Source organism: Peromyscus eremicus, chromosome X, assembly GCF_949786415.1.
Source record: "Peromyscus eremicus chromosome X, PerEre_H2_v1, whole genome shotgun sequence".
NCBI lineage: Eukaryota > Metazoa > Chordata > Mammalia > Rodentia > Cricetidae > Peromyscus > Peromyscus eremicus.
The window spans coordinates 94,342,413-94,360,298 of NC_081439.1; the positions used below are offsets into that span (position 1 = coordinate 94,342,413).

At 34.8% G+C, this 17,886-nt stretch overlaps 1 protein-coding gene across 2 annotated transcripts in view; it reads left to right on the forward strand.

Annotated features, from left to right (window-relative positions):
• The first annotated feature begins 1,209 nt into the window (after nucleotides 1-1,209).
• The window catches only part of Htr2c (5-hydroxytryptamine receptor 2C), a 74,428-nt gene continuing 57,751 nt past the window's right edge, over nucleotides 1,210-17,886 (forward strand). For both annotated transcript variants that reach the window (XM_059250630.1, XM_059250631.1), the window contains exons 1-2: nucleotides 1,210-1,244; nucleotides 3,533-3,849. In XM_059250630.1, the coding sequence (XP_059106613.1) occupies nucleotides 1,210-1,244; nucleotides 3,533-3,849 (352 nt within the window). The remainder of the gene's footprint in view (nucleotides 1,245-3,532; nucleotides 3,850-17,886) is intronic.

A 17,886-nucleotide genomic window follows, 5' to 3' on the forward strand; every position in this document is an offset into this window, starting at 1 on the left:
TACAGTTATTAGTTATGTGTTTGGTGTGGCAAGAAAGTGTAGTCAAATCCAAACTAAAAAACCCAGAAAAGGCAGACTACAGAAGAGATTGCTTTGACCTCTCTGTTCTCAGTTATGAATCTCTATGAAGAATAAACCATGTTAATCACAAGGACTTACACTTTTTCCTCAATGTCGGTGTAAAGATGGATAGTGGCAGGCTCCACTCAGCAAAGATGCATTTTTATACAATTTAATTCTTAACCAACATACCGATTATAGTAATTTAAACATACCAAATATAGTAATAAGTGATAAGTAGTTCGATACACAAATACTTTGTGATATCACAAAAAATCCTTTGAAAGACAACTTATGGAAACAAAAAGCATCCACTCCGAAATTCTTTTATAAATTTCTTGAAGTTACAGTGTCACCTCTCAATCCACAAAAGAAGCTAAGAGTGTTGTTTCAATCATCTAATACAACTGACCTTCAGTTTTCAATTTTCAATACTGCCTCACCTGCTTGGGCTGTAACATTTCATTAATTCGCTACTAATTAGTTATTACTTAGAGTGACTATGTAATATGGTAAACTTGACTGATATGTTTATTTGAGTATAAACCAGTTACTGCTGCCCTCTGGTGAGTATTGTTGGTTAATGCAAAAGTATAAATAGAACTGCCTATATAAATGCAGATTGCTTCATTTGGGAACAAAAGAAAACTGAAAGTGTAAAAAATACGTTCATGGTATATAAATTCTTGAAATGTGTTATAGTTTTTAGAAAACTTTTAATTTTAGAAATGCAAATGTATTTTAAATTGTATATGTTTTCCCAATGATTTGCAAATCTTAAGGATCTATTCATATCTCCTTTCTCAAAACACTGATTTGAAGCTTGGTATACCCTAACAGGGGAATCTGCAGCAAAGCCACACATCACTAGACCCTAGATGAGCCTGTAAATAAGTGAAAAAATTTGTTCCTACCTGCTTTTTATTGCTTCTGTATAACATGTTTACCTCTTCAGTAAATGGAGTACTGACTTTCTTATCACTAAATAAGTGCATTTGAGTTTATTTAATTGTTAGATATGCAAGTTATGTGCAATTTTAACTAATGTTCTTTTTCTTTTTCTTTTTTTCTCTCCTCAGGGAATGAAACCAGTCTGTTAATTTCCAAATTCTCACTTTGAACCTCTGGTTGCTTAAGACTGAAGCAATCATGGTGAACCTGAGCAACGCGGTGCACTCCTTCCTGTAAGGATTCTATTATTTATTCTAATCAAACAGCAAAATTACTTTTATGATTGTTTGCTCGATGATATAAAAATGCTTGCATATAATCAGGCAACTCTATGACTTGTATCAAAAAAGATTAATATTTCCTATTTAAAGATAATAAATGGGGAAAAGGGATAATCAGGCATCTAATTAAATTTAAAGCTCATAATATGGGTATAATAGCCTCAGTTCAAGTAATTCATTTTTTTGTGGTTGCTTTTATCATGGGTGAAGCTTAAAGAGTTTCTTTTCTGTATGAGCTGAACAATTAAGACAATCAAATGGCTGTTAATTATGGCACAGCATACCTATAATACTGACACCAAGGTGACTGAGACAGGATGGTTACAAGTCTAGGGTCAGCTTAGCATAGATAGATGCTGAACTAGAGAAAAAGAGAGAAGGGGTGTTATTAGCATCTGATTTGTGAAGATAATGGAGGCTACTAGAGATCAGAGGGCAGAAACTGAGGACAAAGCTGGACAGAGCAGAGCACTGTGATCCTGGAATGAGCCAGTAGTTGAATTCAAAGAATGCAATGTGAAGGAGTAGGTAAAGATTTAGATACAAGAACAATGACGCTGGAAATCTCACCTAACGCAATCCTACTATTTGAGAAGTAGAATGTGTAAACTCTGAGCAGTACAGCTGAGAAGTCCTGAATCCTTTTGCTCTTTTGCAATAACTGAAAATAATAGATAGATAGATAGTTAGATAGATAGATAGATAGATAGATAGATAGATAGATAGATAGATAGATAGATAGACAGATAGACAGACAGGTAGATAGATAGATAGATAGATAGATAGATAGATAGATAGATAGATAGATAGATAGATAGATAGACAGATAGGTCTTATCCAAAAAACAGTCATTCACAAATCATATTTTCAAACAGGAAATTTTGAACGTGATTGTTTATCATTTTTATCAGGCAAGATGAGTGTGTTGGTTTTGTTGGACATGCTTTAGGAGCTCACATCCTGAGAGAACATTTGTGTTTCTAACTTAAATAAATCTCATCACTATGAGGTAAATTAATTTGAAATTTACAAAAGTGAAATGTCCACATTTCCCTTGTCTTATAATGCCACCTAGCTTGAGATTCCTACTAGCAGACTCTGTTCAAGGACCAATAAAAAATACATATCTAAAATTTAGTTCCTGACTCTGCCCATGGGAATCAATCATCTGCATACATTACTCTTAAGCTTAGAGTAAGTCCTAGAAAACCAAGGACACAAATGAGGAGGGTAGTAAAAGCATGAAATTTAAAGCACTAAACAAGAAACTCACAACTAACAGAAAGTCACTTTGCAAATACGAGAGCTTGGACATACTTCTAAAAAGAAATGAATGTGTACTAGTATCACAGTATATTTCAAAACGCATGCATAAAATTGTTCTGACAATATCTTACACATTCTTTTCAATTTAGATCAACTTCCACTTTTCTTGTCTGGTTACCAGATCCGTTAAGAAAATATCCCTTTATTCCTCTCATAGCTTTCTTAAAGGAGAGCGCAAAGAAAATAATATTTTGAAAATATAAAGAATAAAACATGAAGTAGGCCTCTGAAAGATAAATACCACATATTTTCTCTCATTTGGAGAGACTCATCTTCATAGATCCACATAATCGCATATGAACAGATGACGTGAAAAGAGAAACAAAACCATCCAGGGGACAAAGCAGACTAAAGGGGACTAAAGGGGACAGGAGAGCAAAGGAAATGTATTGAGGATATGAGGGGGAGCCAAACTCAAAGCACCTTAGATACTTGTTTAAAAATGGTCTTAAGTAAGCCAACACAACAAAATAAAAGAAAAATCATAAACTATTACACCACGTTAAATGACAGTGTGCTTTGGGACTCAAGTGAACTTTTAGAATAGTCTGAAATCAGACCTTATGATGGCCCCTGGTCCTGTCAGTTACTTGGCTATATTGGCCTGAGAAAGTGTCATTTCGTTTTTAAAATCCATTCTTTTTCCACCTATGTAATGCTAATATGTCAGTACTGAACTCAAGTGGGTTTTATATGTAATCAAATCTTATATACGTATATATTTTGTTACACTAAGTGCATATGTAACTCATAGCAATCACTCAGTAAAAGTGCAATGATAAAAACTGAAATGATGAGAATGGAGGTAGTCATGGTCAAGGTAGTGGTGGGGGAGGCTATTGTTTATTGTAAGTGATATATTGTGTGTAAGCAAAGCCTGATGTTCTTTTCTTTTCTTTTCTGTTTCTTTTCAGTGTGCACCTAATCGGCCTATTGGTTTGGCAATTCGATATTTCCATAAGTCCAGTAGCAGCTATAGTAACTGACATTTTTAATTCCTCCGATGGTGGACGCTTGTTTCAGTTTCCAGACGGGGTACAAAACTGGCCAGCACTTTCAATCGTCGTGATTATAATCATGACTATAGGGGGCAACATTCTCGTTATCATGGCAGTAAGCATGGAGAAGAAACTGCACAATGCAACCAATTACTTCTTAATGTCCCTAGCCATTGCAGATATGCTGGTGGGACTACTTGTCATGCCCCTGTCTCTGCTTGCAATTCTTTATGGTGAGTACAATTACATTCATTTCTCAGACTCACGTTGGTCCTTAAGTTTGTGCTAAGCCTCATAGGACTCATCTGTACAATTAATCGATCTATAGAACTTGGAAACCAAAGTTTAAAAACAAAATGTAAGTGAAAAGAAATTGATCGGATGTGTTGAGGATTACGAAATAAAATTGTAGCTGAATTTTCAAGACTCAAAACAGCTATTTTATGATATATTGAAATTATGCATGAGTACCTTACTCCTCAAAGTCATTTGCAAAAAAAATAATGAATAACCATACAGAGTGGGATAATAGCAAAACGTCACTCTACCTGTATTTTTGCCAGTATACTTACTGTAAGTCCCATCTCTAATACATAAAAAGAAAATCAAACTTATCTTCTTCAATAAATTTATTTTAAGAAATGTTTCTAGTCCATTGATAATTGAATCCACTTGATTTACAGAAGTACTCAATCACTGCTATGGCCCCAGAATAAGTAATTTTTTTTATGTTGACAAAGTAGTTGGTATAAAATGGGCACTCAAAAACAGTTGTTCTTTTTCTTCATGTAGTTTATAATTCATATTTTGATAAGGAGAGAAGGTATAAAAATTAATTTCTGAGCATATAAATACAAGCTCATATCACAACCATAAAATTCAGCTTCTATAATGATTTTTGAGAAGCTTCAATCTGTTGTTTGATTTTTCTGCCATCTCTTTCCTTTTTTAATCTAGGTTTGGTTTTGGCGAGTACTTATAATAAAAAATCAAAATCACATAAAATTGTGGTCAATAACACTGGATGCTCTTCCAGAAGCTGCAAGTTCTTTTCCCAACATCTACATGGCAGCTCACAACTATTTGTGACTGTAGTCTCAGGAGACCCAGTGTCCTCTGGCACTAGTACACACATCTGGTACCTAGACATACATATAGGCAAAACACTCATATGTACACAGTAAAAATTAAAAGAAAAACATTAAACTTTTAGAAACATTAGTATTAAATATTAGTTAATCAATTAAAACTCACATACTCTTCCTGCCTCAGGTTCCCACATAACTGGTAACACAGGTATATGCCACTACACTTAGCTTTCTATAAGTGTCTTTACTACAAAATTCGAGATCCCAATTCCAATTTATTTGTTAATATGTGGAGAGCTCAGTTTAACTTTAATTGTTAATCATCTTCCTGTAGAGTAAAAGAAAGAAGTCCAGCTAGTTCCCTGAAATGTATAATAGAATTAGACAGAAAAAAATATTATTAAAATACTATCTAGTGTAAAACTCATAAAAGAAAAACAATGTGTTTACAATGTAATCTCTCATGACACTTAAAAAGTAATTAGCCTCTCCGAAGTCTACAGTGACAGTACCTAATCATATCAGTTATTCCAGAAGGCGTTCTTAGGAAATAGGTTTTTACTATCTCCACTGAGTTTCAATGGCATATTTACCTCAAAGCACCAGTATTTCACCTCTCACTGGTCAGTAACTATTACTCCTCCAATATCATTAAGAAGAAGTCACAGAAATGAAGTGAAACAGCAATTTCAAAGGTAAGTTTCTACTGTGAGCTCCCTACTGAACGCTTTTCTGAGGTAGATGAAGAGAAAGCTATAAAAATTGCAAAGATGACATAACAAAGGTTAAAAAAAAGAGCATTATTAGGAAAACTAAGATTGACCTAATAACATGGTTTAAAACGTACATTCCTAAAAGTTTCCAAGATGAGCTTCAGGTCACAGACTTAAAAGTGTGCATAAATCTCAAGTAAAATGAACTTCCTGGAGGTAGAAAGGAGTGAAAAAAAGAAAGAAAGAACTGATATTTGAGGAAAAAGGACAGTGATAGGGTACAGAGAGAAAAAAGTATTTACATGACAAAATGTTACATGTAAGGACCATCAAATCTCCCCATACTGCCCTCCACTGTTCACCAAAAGTCCTGGAAAGAAGTCATACTTTGCTATATTTGAGAAGATGTGCTTGACCTTAAAATCTTAAAAATCAGCAGCAGACAAAGATGCAAATATCCCTCATTTGTCTCATGCATGAGCATAGTAGACAATCACAGTATAAGACAGTCACTGCAAATTTCATCATATTATGTCAGACCCAGAAAGACAAGTATCATTTAGTCCCTCTCAGATGAGGAATCCAGAGTTTATTAAATGACAAGAAGCCAGCATTCACTGTGAAGAATTAGAGGTGAATATGATCAAAGTAATATATATATATATATATATATATATATATATATATATATATATATATATATATATATATTACTTTGTAGTAATTTATATAATGTAGTCTATTTTGTATAATAAATACATACTAATAAAACTCAAACAGAAGAAAACCAAAAGAAAACACTTAAAACATAATTAAATACATTAAAATATGAAAATACTTTGAAATAGCAACCTGATAATTAGGAATGTAATTATTTTTTCCTTTTTGAAAAGTTGTTTTTAAATAGTGCCATGAGAAGCAGTGATTTATTATGGCTAAAGTATTAGGATGGAAAAAAGTATACAAAACAAGCAGTGGTTAAAGTAGACATTGTGATTTTGATATCTGACAAAATCAATTTCAAATAAAAACAGTAAGATGGAAAAGGATGTTTAATGATAAAAGACACAATTAACAGTGAATATGTATCAGGTAAGAAAATCTTTGCATTCTACCATAACTATGAACTTTATAAAGAAAATATTCAAAAAAGGGAATGATTAGAAGGTATCATACTCAATACAATGAAGACTGGAGAAGGGGAGAAGGGGTGCATGATGGTATACACCTCTAATATCATCATTCAGGAGGCTAATGCACCAGAATCACCACCAGTTCAAGACTATGTTGGCTCACATAGTGAGTTCAAAGCCAACCTGAACTATATGGTGAGACTTTCTCAAGAGAGTGGGTGGGAGTGAGACAAAATAAATATAAGTGCAGATCTTATGGTATGATATATATTGGGCTTAGCATATTTATACAGAGCGTATCTTCTTCCATATGCATGAAGCATTCACAAACATTAATTATTGTAAGCGCCTGCACTTACTTACCAAGCCAAGGTCACCTGATATGGCCAGGGGAATGAAATCAGGCCAGGTTGGAGGGAACTACAGCACAACTGATGCTGTGACAATTTTATTGAGAGCAATGCGATTCTTTATACTTTTGTCAGAAACAGAAGACAATGACAATTGCCAGGATCAATACAGTTGTAGCTGCCAAGAGACAGTGAAGTTTGCAAGTCATACAGGGTACACAAGACTAATGTCTAAGACCAATTGTCCTAGTTTCCATGCTCAAGGGAACATACAGAAACACAAAGCATTCTGAACGCTTCACTACCTGAGGGAGTGCATTGGTCTCTCGGGAACTGGAAGGCACATTGAGCCCAGGAGCCATGGATTCTAACGTGGAAAACCTAAAACACATGCCTCTCAAGGCAGCTAGGCCAATCCAACTCCATGGTTCCCTGCAAATTATAGATTAGGCCAAAAAGAGATCACTAGAAAAATATAAGTATTACAAAAGTACTTTTTAATAACAAAGTAATAATGCTAGAAAGTACTAACAACAAAGTTTTAAGACCATTTAATCTTGAAGTTATAAAACAAGTTTAAACATTTTGTTGTTGATTCGAGACAGGGTTTCTCTGGTAGCCTTGGCTTTCCAGGAATTTAAAGTTTGCTAACAAAAGTATCTAATGTAATAACTATGGGTTATACTTAGATAGTAATCAGAGGAAAATTTATACAGCTGTTCACATTTATTGTGAAACATTAAAACACACAAATAAATTGTCATTATAGCAACTCTGGAGAATCACAAAAACAAAGAAAGGTAAAGAATTAATTCAAAGACAGATAATAGAAGTAATTGATTGGACAAAGAACAGAAAAATAAATATATTCAAATTAGAAATAAAAATCTGTTTTTTTAAAAGATATACTTCAAAAATGAAAAATTTTAGTCAATTTAAACAAGGACAAAGAGAGATTATATAAAACAGTATAGCAATGGAATAATAACCACAAAATTATTTTTAAGAACTTTAGATTGTAGAATTCTATGAACATCAATTAAAATGAAAATCCAGACTAACAAAATTTACTCTTTCACATATAAAAATTAGCAAAGCAGTTTCTGGAGAAGAATAAACTGGTCAGAAAGGACTCCACAATTAAACACCACTAGTTTCACTGGGCAATTCAATCAGACTTTGAAAGATCAGATATTCATAATATTCCAAGCATTACTTCAGAGCACTAAGAAAAAAAATTTTGAATAAAATGGAAAGAACCTATTTGAAATTAATGTAATGATCACATTGATGTGAGTAATATAAAAAAATTAAGAACCCAAATAATTTTAAAACACCTTCACAAAAATATATAATCAATTTAAGGATAAAGAAAATTGTAATAATTGAACTTTCAATTTTACATTTGATTCCATCATTGATACATGACATATTCTGAGATGATTTTCTGTGTGTTCTAAAATTTTATGTATATCCATATACTAAAAAATTTTTAAAGCTGAATTTCTTATTATTGTATATGAAATAAGAAAATTGAAAAAAAGAGAAGGAAACAATGAAATGTATGTTAATTGACTAATATTCATGAGGATGTCAAAAGATTTAAAAAGCCAGAGCAATGCAGGACACCAGGAGAACAAGTTCCCCTAAAACAAAATGATCAAAGCTCATATGAACACACAGAGACTGAGGCAGCATGCACAGGACCTGCACAGGTCTGCACCAGATGGGGTCCTAGAGCTGAAAGGAGACCAGGACACATGCCTCCATCCCTAACCCAGAAGCTATCTCTAATTGATAATCATTTGCAGATGAAAATTTAGTTTCCGCCAAGGAAGTCTTACTGGGGAAACTACTCTGAAGGGTAGGCTGCATGGCTAGCAGTAGACGGCCAACAGAAGATGAATTCAATTGCATCTTTGGAGGTTACTTGTCTCATAACATCTTGTCAGGGCTCATTTTTTTTTAATTTTATCCTACTGTTTTAAATTTTTATTTAATTCATATTTTTATCCTCTCTTTTTATTCTACAGCTCCTTTATGTATTTATTATGGCTTCCAGTTTAGTGTTTTTAAAGGAGTCCTGAATGCAGGACAAGTGGTTCTCTCTTCCTTGGGCTTTTTTCTCCTGTTTGTTTTGTCCTATTCTGATGTGTTAGTTTTCGTGTTATGTTATGTTATGTTATGTTATGTTATGTTATGTTATGTTATGTTATATTATATTATAATCCCATAGAAGCCTGTTTGTTTTCTAATAAAAGACAGAAAACAGTTTCATTCAGATGGAAGGGAGGTGAAGAAGGTAGAGTAGATTAAAGAGGGGGAACCAAAATTGGGATATATTATGTGAGACAAAAATCTATTTTCAATAAAAGGAAAAAAATAATATTGATGTCATTCTAAATTTCTAAAGATAGATGTCCGACAGGTAGATGATAGATAAATTTCTATACATATGAATATGAACATTTGAACTTATTTCCTAGCTCAGTACACAAAGTATAATGGTGAACACAAATAGAAAAATAGTCACCTTGAAGAAACGACTGATCTAGGGATGGGAAGAAAAATTACAATACACCGGGAAGATCTTTAGCCTGAAAATTAAGGGTATTTAAGTTTATGGTATGGGGATGTGGCTTAGTGGTAGAAAGTTTGCACTGAATTATATCTCTGTGAAAATAAAAAGTCCATGGCAGGAATATACATATTCACCAAGAACTACATCATTAGAATCACAAATAAAAGAATTTTGCAAGCTCTTATTTTACAAGTTCATATACAAAAATAATTTGTGCTTCTATATACCAGCAAGAGAAATTGGAAAACAAATTGAAAATTACTGTTTGCAATATAATAAAAACAAATCAGAGGTATAAATCTACTAAAATATGTAATAGGGTTCTATGAAGAAAATTAAAACTACTATAAAAGATAAATTAAGTAGTCTAAAAAAGTAAGAGACTTACCTTTAATATAATTGGACAAGTCACTCCTCTAAAGGTATTAATCCTCCTTGAAATGATTTATAAATTCAGTTCATTTTTGATAAAAAAAATGCATATTTGAGAGGTATAAATACAAAAGATAATTTAAATATTACTGAAACATAAAGGAAAAGAGGAGCCAAAACAATTTTGAAAATAAAGTGACTTGGGACTGGGAAAACAGTTTGGTATATAAAGTGTTTGTTCTTCAAGCATGAGGACCTGAGTTCAGATCCCCAGAGCCCATGTAAAGCTGGATGAGGTAGTTTCTGTGTGTAATCTAAATACTCCTAGGCTATGGTGAGAGATGGAGAAAGGCGAATCCTGGAAGTTCATAGGGCAGCTGTGTAGTGTATAAGGAGAACCTGTCACAAACAGGGTGGAGAGCAAGGAGGCAACCCCATACTTGGTTCAAGGCATGCGTGCCCCTGCACTCACACCCCAAAACACATACAAATAAAGAGAGACAGACAGACAGACAGACAGAGACAGAGATTTAAAATAATGGAGAAGTCATAGTATCAATTTGATCTTAGATTTTACTCTCAGACAACAATAATCAAGAAGAATGCTATGTTGAAAGAATAAATGGATTACAATCAAAGATTGAAAAATTGACAAATATAGCAAAGGCTCAAATACATTTCCGTGGAGGAAAAAAAGCAATCTTTCTAACAAATATTACTGGAATTATTGGCTATCATATGTAACAAACAAATCTCAATCCTCCTAAGATTTCACACCTAAGAAAAACTAACTCAAATGGAATTTAAAGCTAAACGCAAAGCTACTAATGTTCTACAAGACAACAAAAGGAAAAAATCCTTATGACATTTGAGTTCTTAGAATTATTATTGGAACCTAAGGCTCTTGTAGTGAAAAGTCAAGGGAGAAAAACTGGTGACAGAAAATACAGTCATTTACACCTTTGGCAGCTTCCCAAACACCTCAAGGAAGAGGAAGGAAGAACAAAAGAGAGGAATCCGCCCACAGGAAGTTTCTCTAGGAAATTCCATGCTAGGGATAAGGAAAGGCCAGCCACAGGAGCAACACTTGAGGAGGGGCTGGCCTCTCAGGAAAAGGCTTCTGCTTCTTTCTTGGCTTTCGACTCATCCTTTTAGTAAAAGGTGACACTGCTCAAGTCAGATGAAGGATTTCTAGCTACTCAATTCTGGACAAAACTGTAAATGAGACACAAAAGAGGAGAGAAATTATGCTTTATGAGCATTAAACAATGACACTTAAATGAATGAAAAGGAAGCTGTGGCAGACAACTTTTGGCAGCAATGTACCTAATAAAAAGTAAATTAGGCCGGGCGGTGGTGGCGCACGCCTTTAATCCCAGCACTCGGGAGGCAGAGGCAGGCGGATCTCTGTGAGTTCAAGGCCAGCCTGGTCTAGAGAGCAAGATCCAGGAAAGGCGCAAAGCTACACAGAGAAACCCTGTCTCGATAAAACCAAAAAAAAAAAAAGTAAATTAGGAAAACAAAGAGCTAATTTAAAAAATAAACAAGAGATGGATAGAAGAGTCACCAAGGAGGACGTATAGATATCATTAATAAATAAATAGATAAATGTGAAAAAAAATTATTAACCACATTTTCAAAAGAAACTGGATTTAACCTCAAATTATCTCTTCCCATTACACTCTAATTCATTATGTGTGTTTTCATTCACAGAACTGTTTATAGTTCAAAGTAATATTATGAGCTCATTCCGTATCCACATACTAACAGAACTTAGCCTCAAAGTTAATTAACCAGAGATTTTCAAGACCTATTTTTATGCTCAAAATTAATTAAGCAGAGATTTTCAAGACCTTTTTTTGTTAGTTTACAAGGAAATATCACTATTATTCTCATTGTAGCAACAAAGCATGCTTTATTTTTATTTAGTTTTCTGATTTTACACAGTTTCACTTTAAGTGCAACTGTTATAAAAAAAAAAAAAGGGCAGGTTCAATGCTCCATAGCGAGGAAATGAGTAAATATTGTGTAACAGCAATGTGTTCAATTCACCATGAGCTGGTAAAAACAAGTGATGGACTGCTTTGTGTCTGCTAAAGTTACTTGGGAGCACTGAATTGGTAATATTTACCCTGTCATTATTTAAATAATTCTTTTCCCCCAGCTTTTATTTCCCACCAGTTATCCTGTCATTGAATATGTCCTTGAAGTATTATGTTTAATCCATTTCATTTTGCATTACTTTAAATGAAACTTAGAATACCTATTTAGCTTACTCAGGTTGCCAACCCTATTTAGAATCATAGCTTTATGCAAGTTGCTGACCACATGGCTAATTGTATGTAACTTCGCTCACTAAAATAAACACATCTGACCTTTCTCATGTATTTCCTACGTGGCAGGCAAAGAAACTGCCTGGCTTGAGAGTGCCTTTTTAAAAACACTACAACAGACAGTACAGATATATAGTCCCCATTGTAAAAGAGACAAACCCAGATTGATATCTACAATGGAAAGTGGAAGTGACCTAATCAAAACACCACAATTATCTAGTATTAGCCACACAGAAAAATTTACACACGTCAGATTGGAGAGTAATGACAATGAGAATCTTTTACACAATTAGAGCACATTGGGGTAAGGACATCTCAATAAGACTTTGTGAGGATGGTCAAATTTTTGAAGGACAAAGTATCATCGGACTTTGGCTATAGTAATATGTCAAGACTTAAACAGCTGTTATCTTATCACTTCAAATTTCACAAAAAAAGTCTGTTTTTGTAGTTATGGAAATTGAAAATAATCCATGCCACAGCCACTTTTTGACTACTTATTTTATACCAACTACACTTCTCAGTACTGATGCTAGTGTAAAAACTAATAACAACAAACTTCTGCCCACATGTGGCTTATTCATTTCTCATTTACGTAATGCCTTGCTCAAGGTTACATTATCGGACTAGAAAAATATCAAAGTTAAGATCTGAATGTAAATTAAGCTGATTCTAACACCCATTTGTATTTTCAATTATTCCACTTTGATACTCATGATTTGCCCTTGAAAACTCAGGAGGCACACTGAGGGCGTTAAAGCTCAGTCATAGAACATATGCCTGAGTTTAATCCCATAAAAAAATCAGGGGAAAACAGAGAAACCCTGTCTCGAAAAACCAAAAAAAAAAAAAAAAAAAAAAAAATCAGGGGAGTTTTGTGGGGAGATAAGAACATGAAAGGTAATCTGGAGAACAATTAAAACTCAGGCTGATCTATACAGTGTCAAGAAGGTAAGTGTGCTGGTTTGAAAACTGAAAAATGAAGCTATTTTAGACATTCAGAATCCTTCAGATATCACTGGGTGTATATATCACAGTACACTTCAAAATGACTATACTTGTAATTTTTTATGCTTTTGCTTCTTTAATGATTTCCTTAGGTGTCCAGTAATATATTATTATTGCTGTTATAATTGTTATATCACTGCTATAATTTTCTTTCTCCCTTGGAACTCCAAATTTTTTGTAGATCTACCATGGCAATGGTTATGGGTAATGTTCTCATTTAGTCTCTGGTTTCATTAAAAATATATTTCAAATAGACAACACTGAGAAATGTCACACTGTATCCTCAGAATGGGTATATATATATATATATATATATAATCATTAAACTCTTAATCCAAATAAGCACACACTATTAAGTTTGGTAAATCTCATTCACTTCATTTTATTTTATTTTTTTTATTTTACAATACAGTTCAGTTCTATATATCAGCCACGGATTCTCTTGTTCTCCCCCCCCCCCCTCACCCTCCCCCCATCCCACCCCCCATTCCTACCTCCTCCAGGGCAAAGCCTCCCCCCAAGGACTGAGATCAACCTGGTAGACTCAGTCCAGGTAGGTCCAGTCCCCTCCTCCCAGGCCAAGACAAGAGACCCTGCATAGGCCCCAGGTTTCAAACAGCCGACTCATGCAATGAGCACTGGACTCGGACCCACTGCCTGGATGTCTCCCAAATAGATCAAGCCAATCAACTGTCTCACCCATTCAGAGGGCCTGATCCAGTTGGGGACCCCTCAGCCATTGGTTCATAGTTCATGTGTTTCCATCACTTTTTAATATAATGAAATGGAAACTCCAGGACTTTGTATATTCAGACCAGGAATTTCAGAATGAAATAAAGTATTGCATTTGATTTCTTTTCTTAGCATATTGAGCATAGTACAGCAGAGATTAGCATACATGATAATATTCAAATGTATTTATGGGTTCATAATTTAAATTGAAAAATCATTTTTGATTTAAATTTTTACATTTAAAAATTTTATACATGAGTACTGTATTACATCATCCCCACCCATTTCTCTCCCCTCTTCAATTCCTTCTGTTTCTTCCCCCCATTTGCCTCTCAAATTCATGACCCACAAAACCTAGTGATTCCATTTTGTATTGCTCATATGTACACATTTTTCAGGGCTGATCACTTGGAATTGGATAGCATATTAAGGGGCTTGTCCCTGGAGAACACCGATTCTCTCTCTCATTAGTCATTGACTTCCAGTACTTGTTCATCTAGGGGTGGGGTCTTGTGAACTTTTTTTTCTCCCCATCTATGTTCAGAGTATCTCTTACTTAGAGTATTGTTACTTTTTTATATTTTTGAGATTATAACATTTCCCCTTTCGCTTTCCTTGCTTCAAACCCTCCCATGTGACCCCTCCCTCATTTTTCAAATTCATGGTCTCTTTTTCTTGAACTCTTGTAATTTTTTTCTTTCTGTTCTGTAGATACTTTCTGTTACCCTTCTATGTCACCTTTAACTCTCTATAAAGAGAGAATTATGCCTCTGAATTTTAAGGTTCACAATCCATAACCGACTGACTGATGCAGTATGCCAAAGAATATCACAAACGGTTATTTCACAAATAATTTAAATCTATTTCTGCATACAGACTGGAAAATTGCAAAGGGGCGTAAGTGTCATCCAAATAGCTGATACTAAAGTCACTATAGTACCCAGTTCCTCTATAGTACCCAGTTCCTCAGCGAACAGGATCTAACCATAGGTGTTTGCATTCTCACTTCTTGGCCTTACACCCATCTTCCTCACCTACTTCAGAATTACTGTCTCTACCCACAGTCACTTCTAAGAAATAGTCTCAAAATACATGTATTCTATAGTATCAATTATGTCGTCCAGGCACATCTTTTAAGAAAAACCTACAATTATTCTATAATATGTAAAATGCATGAATCAAGGACAAGATGGCGTGGGTTCACTTTTCTCTGCTATACGCCTCAAAATACTACGCAATACCTTAAAGAATGTGACAGTGTAAGGTGTTAAACTGACAGGAGAATTCAGTACTTTAAGGAATGATGCAACAGTGACTCCCCCAAAGTTCATATATTCAAACAAATCAAGGCATGGATTTAGAAAGAAAAAAAAACCACATCCACTGATGAGGTGGGCTCCTCTGTCTACATTAATGGAGACTAAAGACAATTCCCTACTCTTTCCTATTGAGAATAAAGATAAGATGGTGAGTTAGGAATAAGAAGTTCTGTGACACAATTGCACAGTCAGGTGGTTATAAATAATAATGTGATGTGTATTTCAGTAAGCTAGAACAAAAGATTTTGCATGATTTTATCATGAAAATGTAATGTCTTCAAGGAGATACATATATTTATTTTGCACAATGTATAAATATATTGAAACATCATAAGGTTCCCAATAGATACACACAATTTTATGTTTCATATGCCAGTTATAAGACATGCCTTTTGCCTCAATACAATAGTTAGCATTTTCTGTAAGATGTGTAGCACTGGTAAGAGCAGATGTTCATGCCATAATAAATTTTCCAAAGACTTTATTTGCATGTACTTTATATAATGTAATTACTATACTTTTCATTTTAACCTCTCTCCATCACTCTATAAGAGAGCAGAAGCAGACACCAAGCACAGCTGGGATAATTCTTTGCCAAGGGGGTGCAGCTGAACTCCCAAGATGGTGGCTAATTGGCTTTGAGCACAATCATTCACAACAACTGTTCAAAAGAGTAAACACAAAAGTAGTATTAGTTCACAAAAGTTGCCACAACTAAGAACCACTGACTAGGTGAATTAAAAAGCAAATTAGTTTTCTCACAGTTCTGCAATAAAATGATAATAAAATATAATATATTCCTTTCCAATAACTTCTATAAGAAATTGCCACAAACTTGGCTTAAAAATGTATAATTGGGGGCTAGAGAGATGGCCCAGTAGTTAATAGCACTCGATGCTTTTGCAGAGTACCATGCTGACCCACAACTGCCTACAACTCCAATTCCAAGGAATGTGTCATCTTCTTGGGTATCTGTGCACAACATTGTGTATATACAAACAGGAACACATACATACACATAATTTAAAAATAAATACAATTTTAAAATAATACATTCTGAGATTGGAGATGGCTAGATCAGTAAAGCATTTGCTGTGCAAGTCTGAAGACCTGAATATGACATACAGCACCCAGATAAATAGCCAGGCATGTAATGCATGCCTGTAATTCCAGCACTGGGGAGACTGAGGCAGGGGAATTCTTGAGGCTTTCTAGCTACCCATTCTGGACAAATTGCTGCAGAAATAAGGTCTCTGGAAAACCAAGAGAGCATTTGAAGAGTTGGAGAAGTCATGTTTATCAAGCTGGCCAGCAGCAGATGCAGTGAGCTGGTGCTCAGGCGAGAAACTGTTAACTACAGTTACTTCAAAGTTTATAGATTGTACAGCATTATTCTGTGTTTCTTTTGTTATTAATACATTACAGGTTTGAAGTTATGTGACTAATGTGCATGAGCAGAACTTTACAGAAGCAAAAATGACAGGTTAGGACAGGTATTCTGTATCTGCCTCTCAAATTTAGGACAGGAGTGGGCTATCTGAGTCAGGAAGCAAGCAATATAACAGAAGCAGGACACAGTACATCTTATTCCTAGATAGAAGTGCAGTAAGAAAATTGATCTCATTTTAATCCTCCTTATCGAAATCAATGAGTGAACTTGAGTTTCAGTGAAACCTTGTCTCAAAAAGTGTGGTACAACTGCTGGTGAGGTGGCTCAGTGGTTAAGAGCACTGGCTATACGCACTTCCATAGAAATCCACATGGTAGTTCACAACCATTTGTAATTTCAGTCCCGGGGATCCACCATCTTTTTTCTGACCTCCACAGCCACTGGGCACACATTTCATGCACAGACACACATGCAGACAAAATACTCATAAATTGAATAGATATGTAAAATTTTAAAAATTTAAGATAGAGAACAATCAGCACCCGAGTTTGACCTCTGGCCTTCACATACACATGTACACATATGCTAGACACACATACAAACACACCACACACACACATACACACATACACACACACACACACACATACACACACACACACACATACACACACACACACACACACATACACACACACACATATACAGAGAACACACACACACACATACACACACACACACATACACACACACACACACACACAAACATATTGTTTAATAGCTGTGACACGGGATGGCTAAAGTCAGCATAACTAGGCTGTGCACTGTCTCAAGGCCATACTCTGTCAAGAGACTCTACAAGACTCTGCTTTTTTTAAATCTACCTATTTCTGGGAGCTTCCAGCATGCTAGCACACACTGTTTTACAATTTTGTCCATGTATATAATGAATGAATTTTCATCGTTTTCACCCTCAATTACCCTTTTTATTCTCTTCCATCTCCCACTGATACCCTTCTTCTCAACAAATTCTCTACCTAGTTCCATGTCTTTTTATTGTGTGTGGCCTGTGGACTTTAATTATGTTTGGTTGTATGAGCATGAGTATGGTTATTGACTGGAAGATGGCTCACTGGTCAGTCACTATACCACTGAAAAGAATGATATTCCCTCCCCCAGCAACTAATAACTCCAATAGTTCCTCAGGGAGGAATGGGGCTTCATGATGGTGGGATGAAGCCCATACACGAT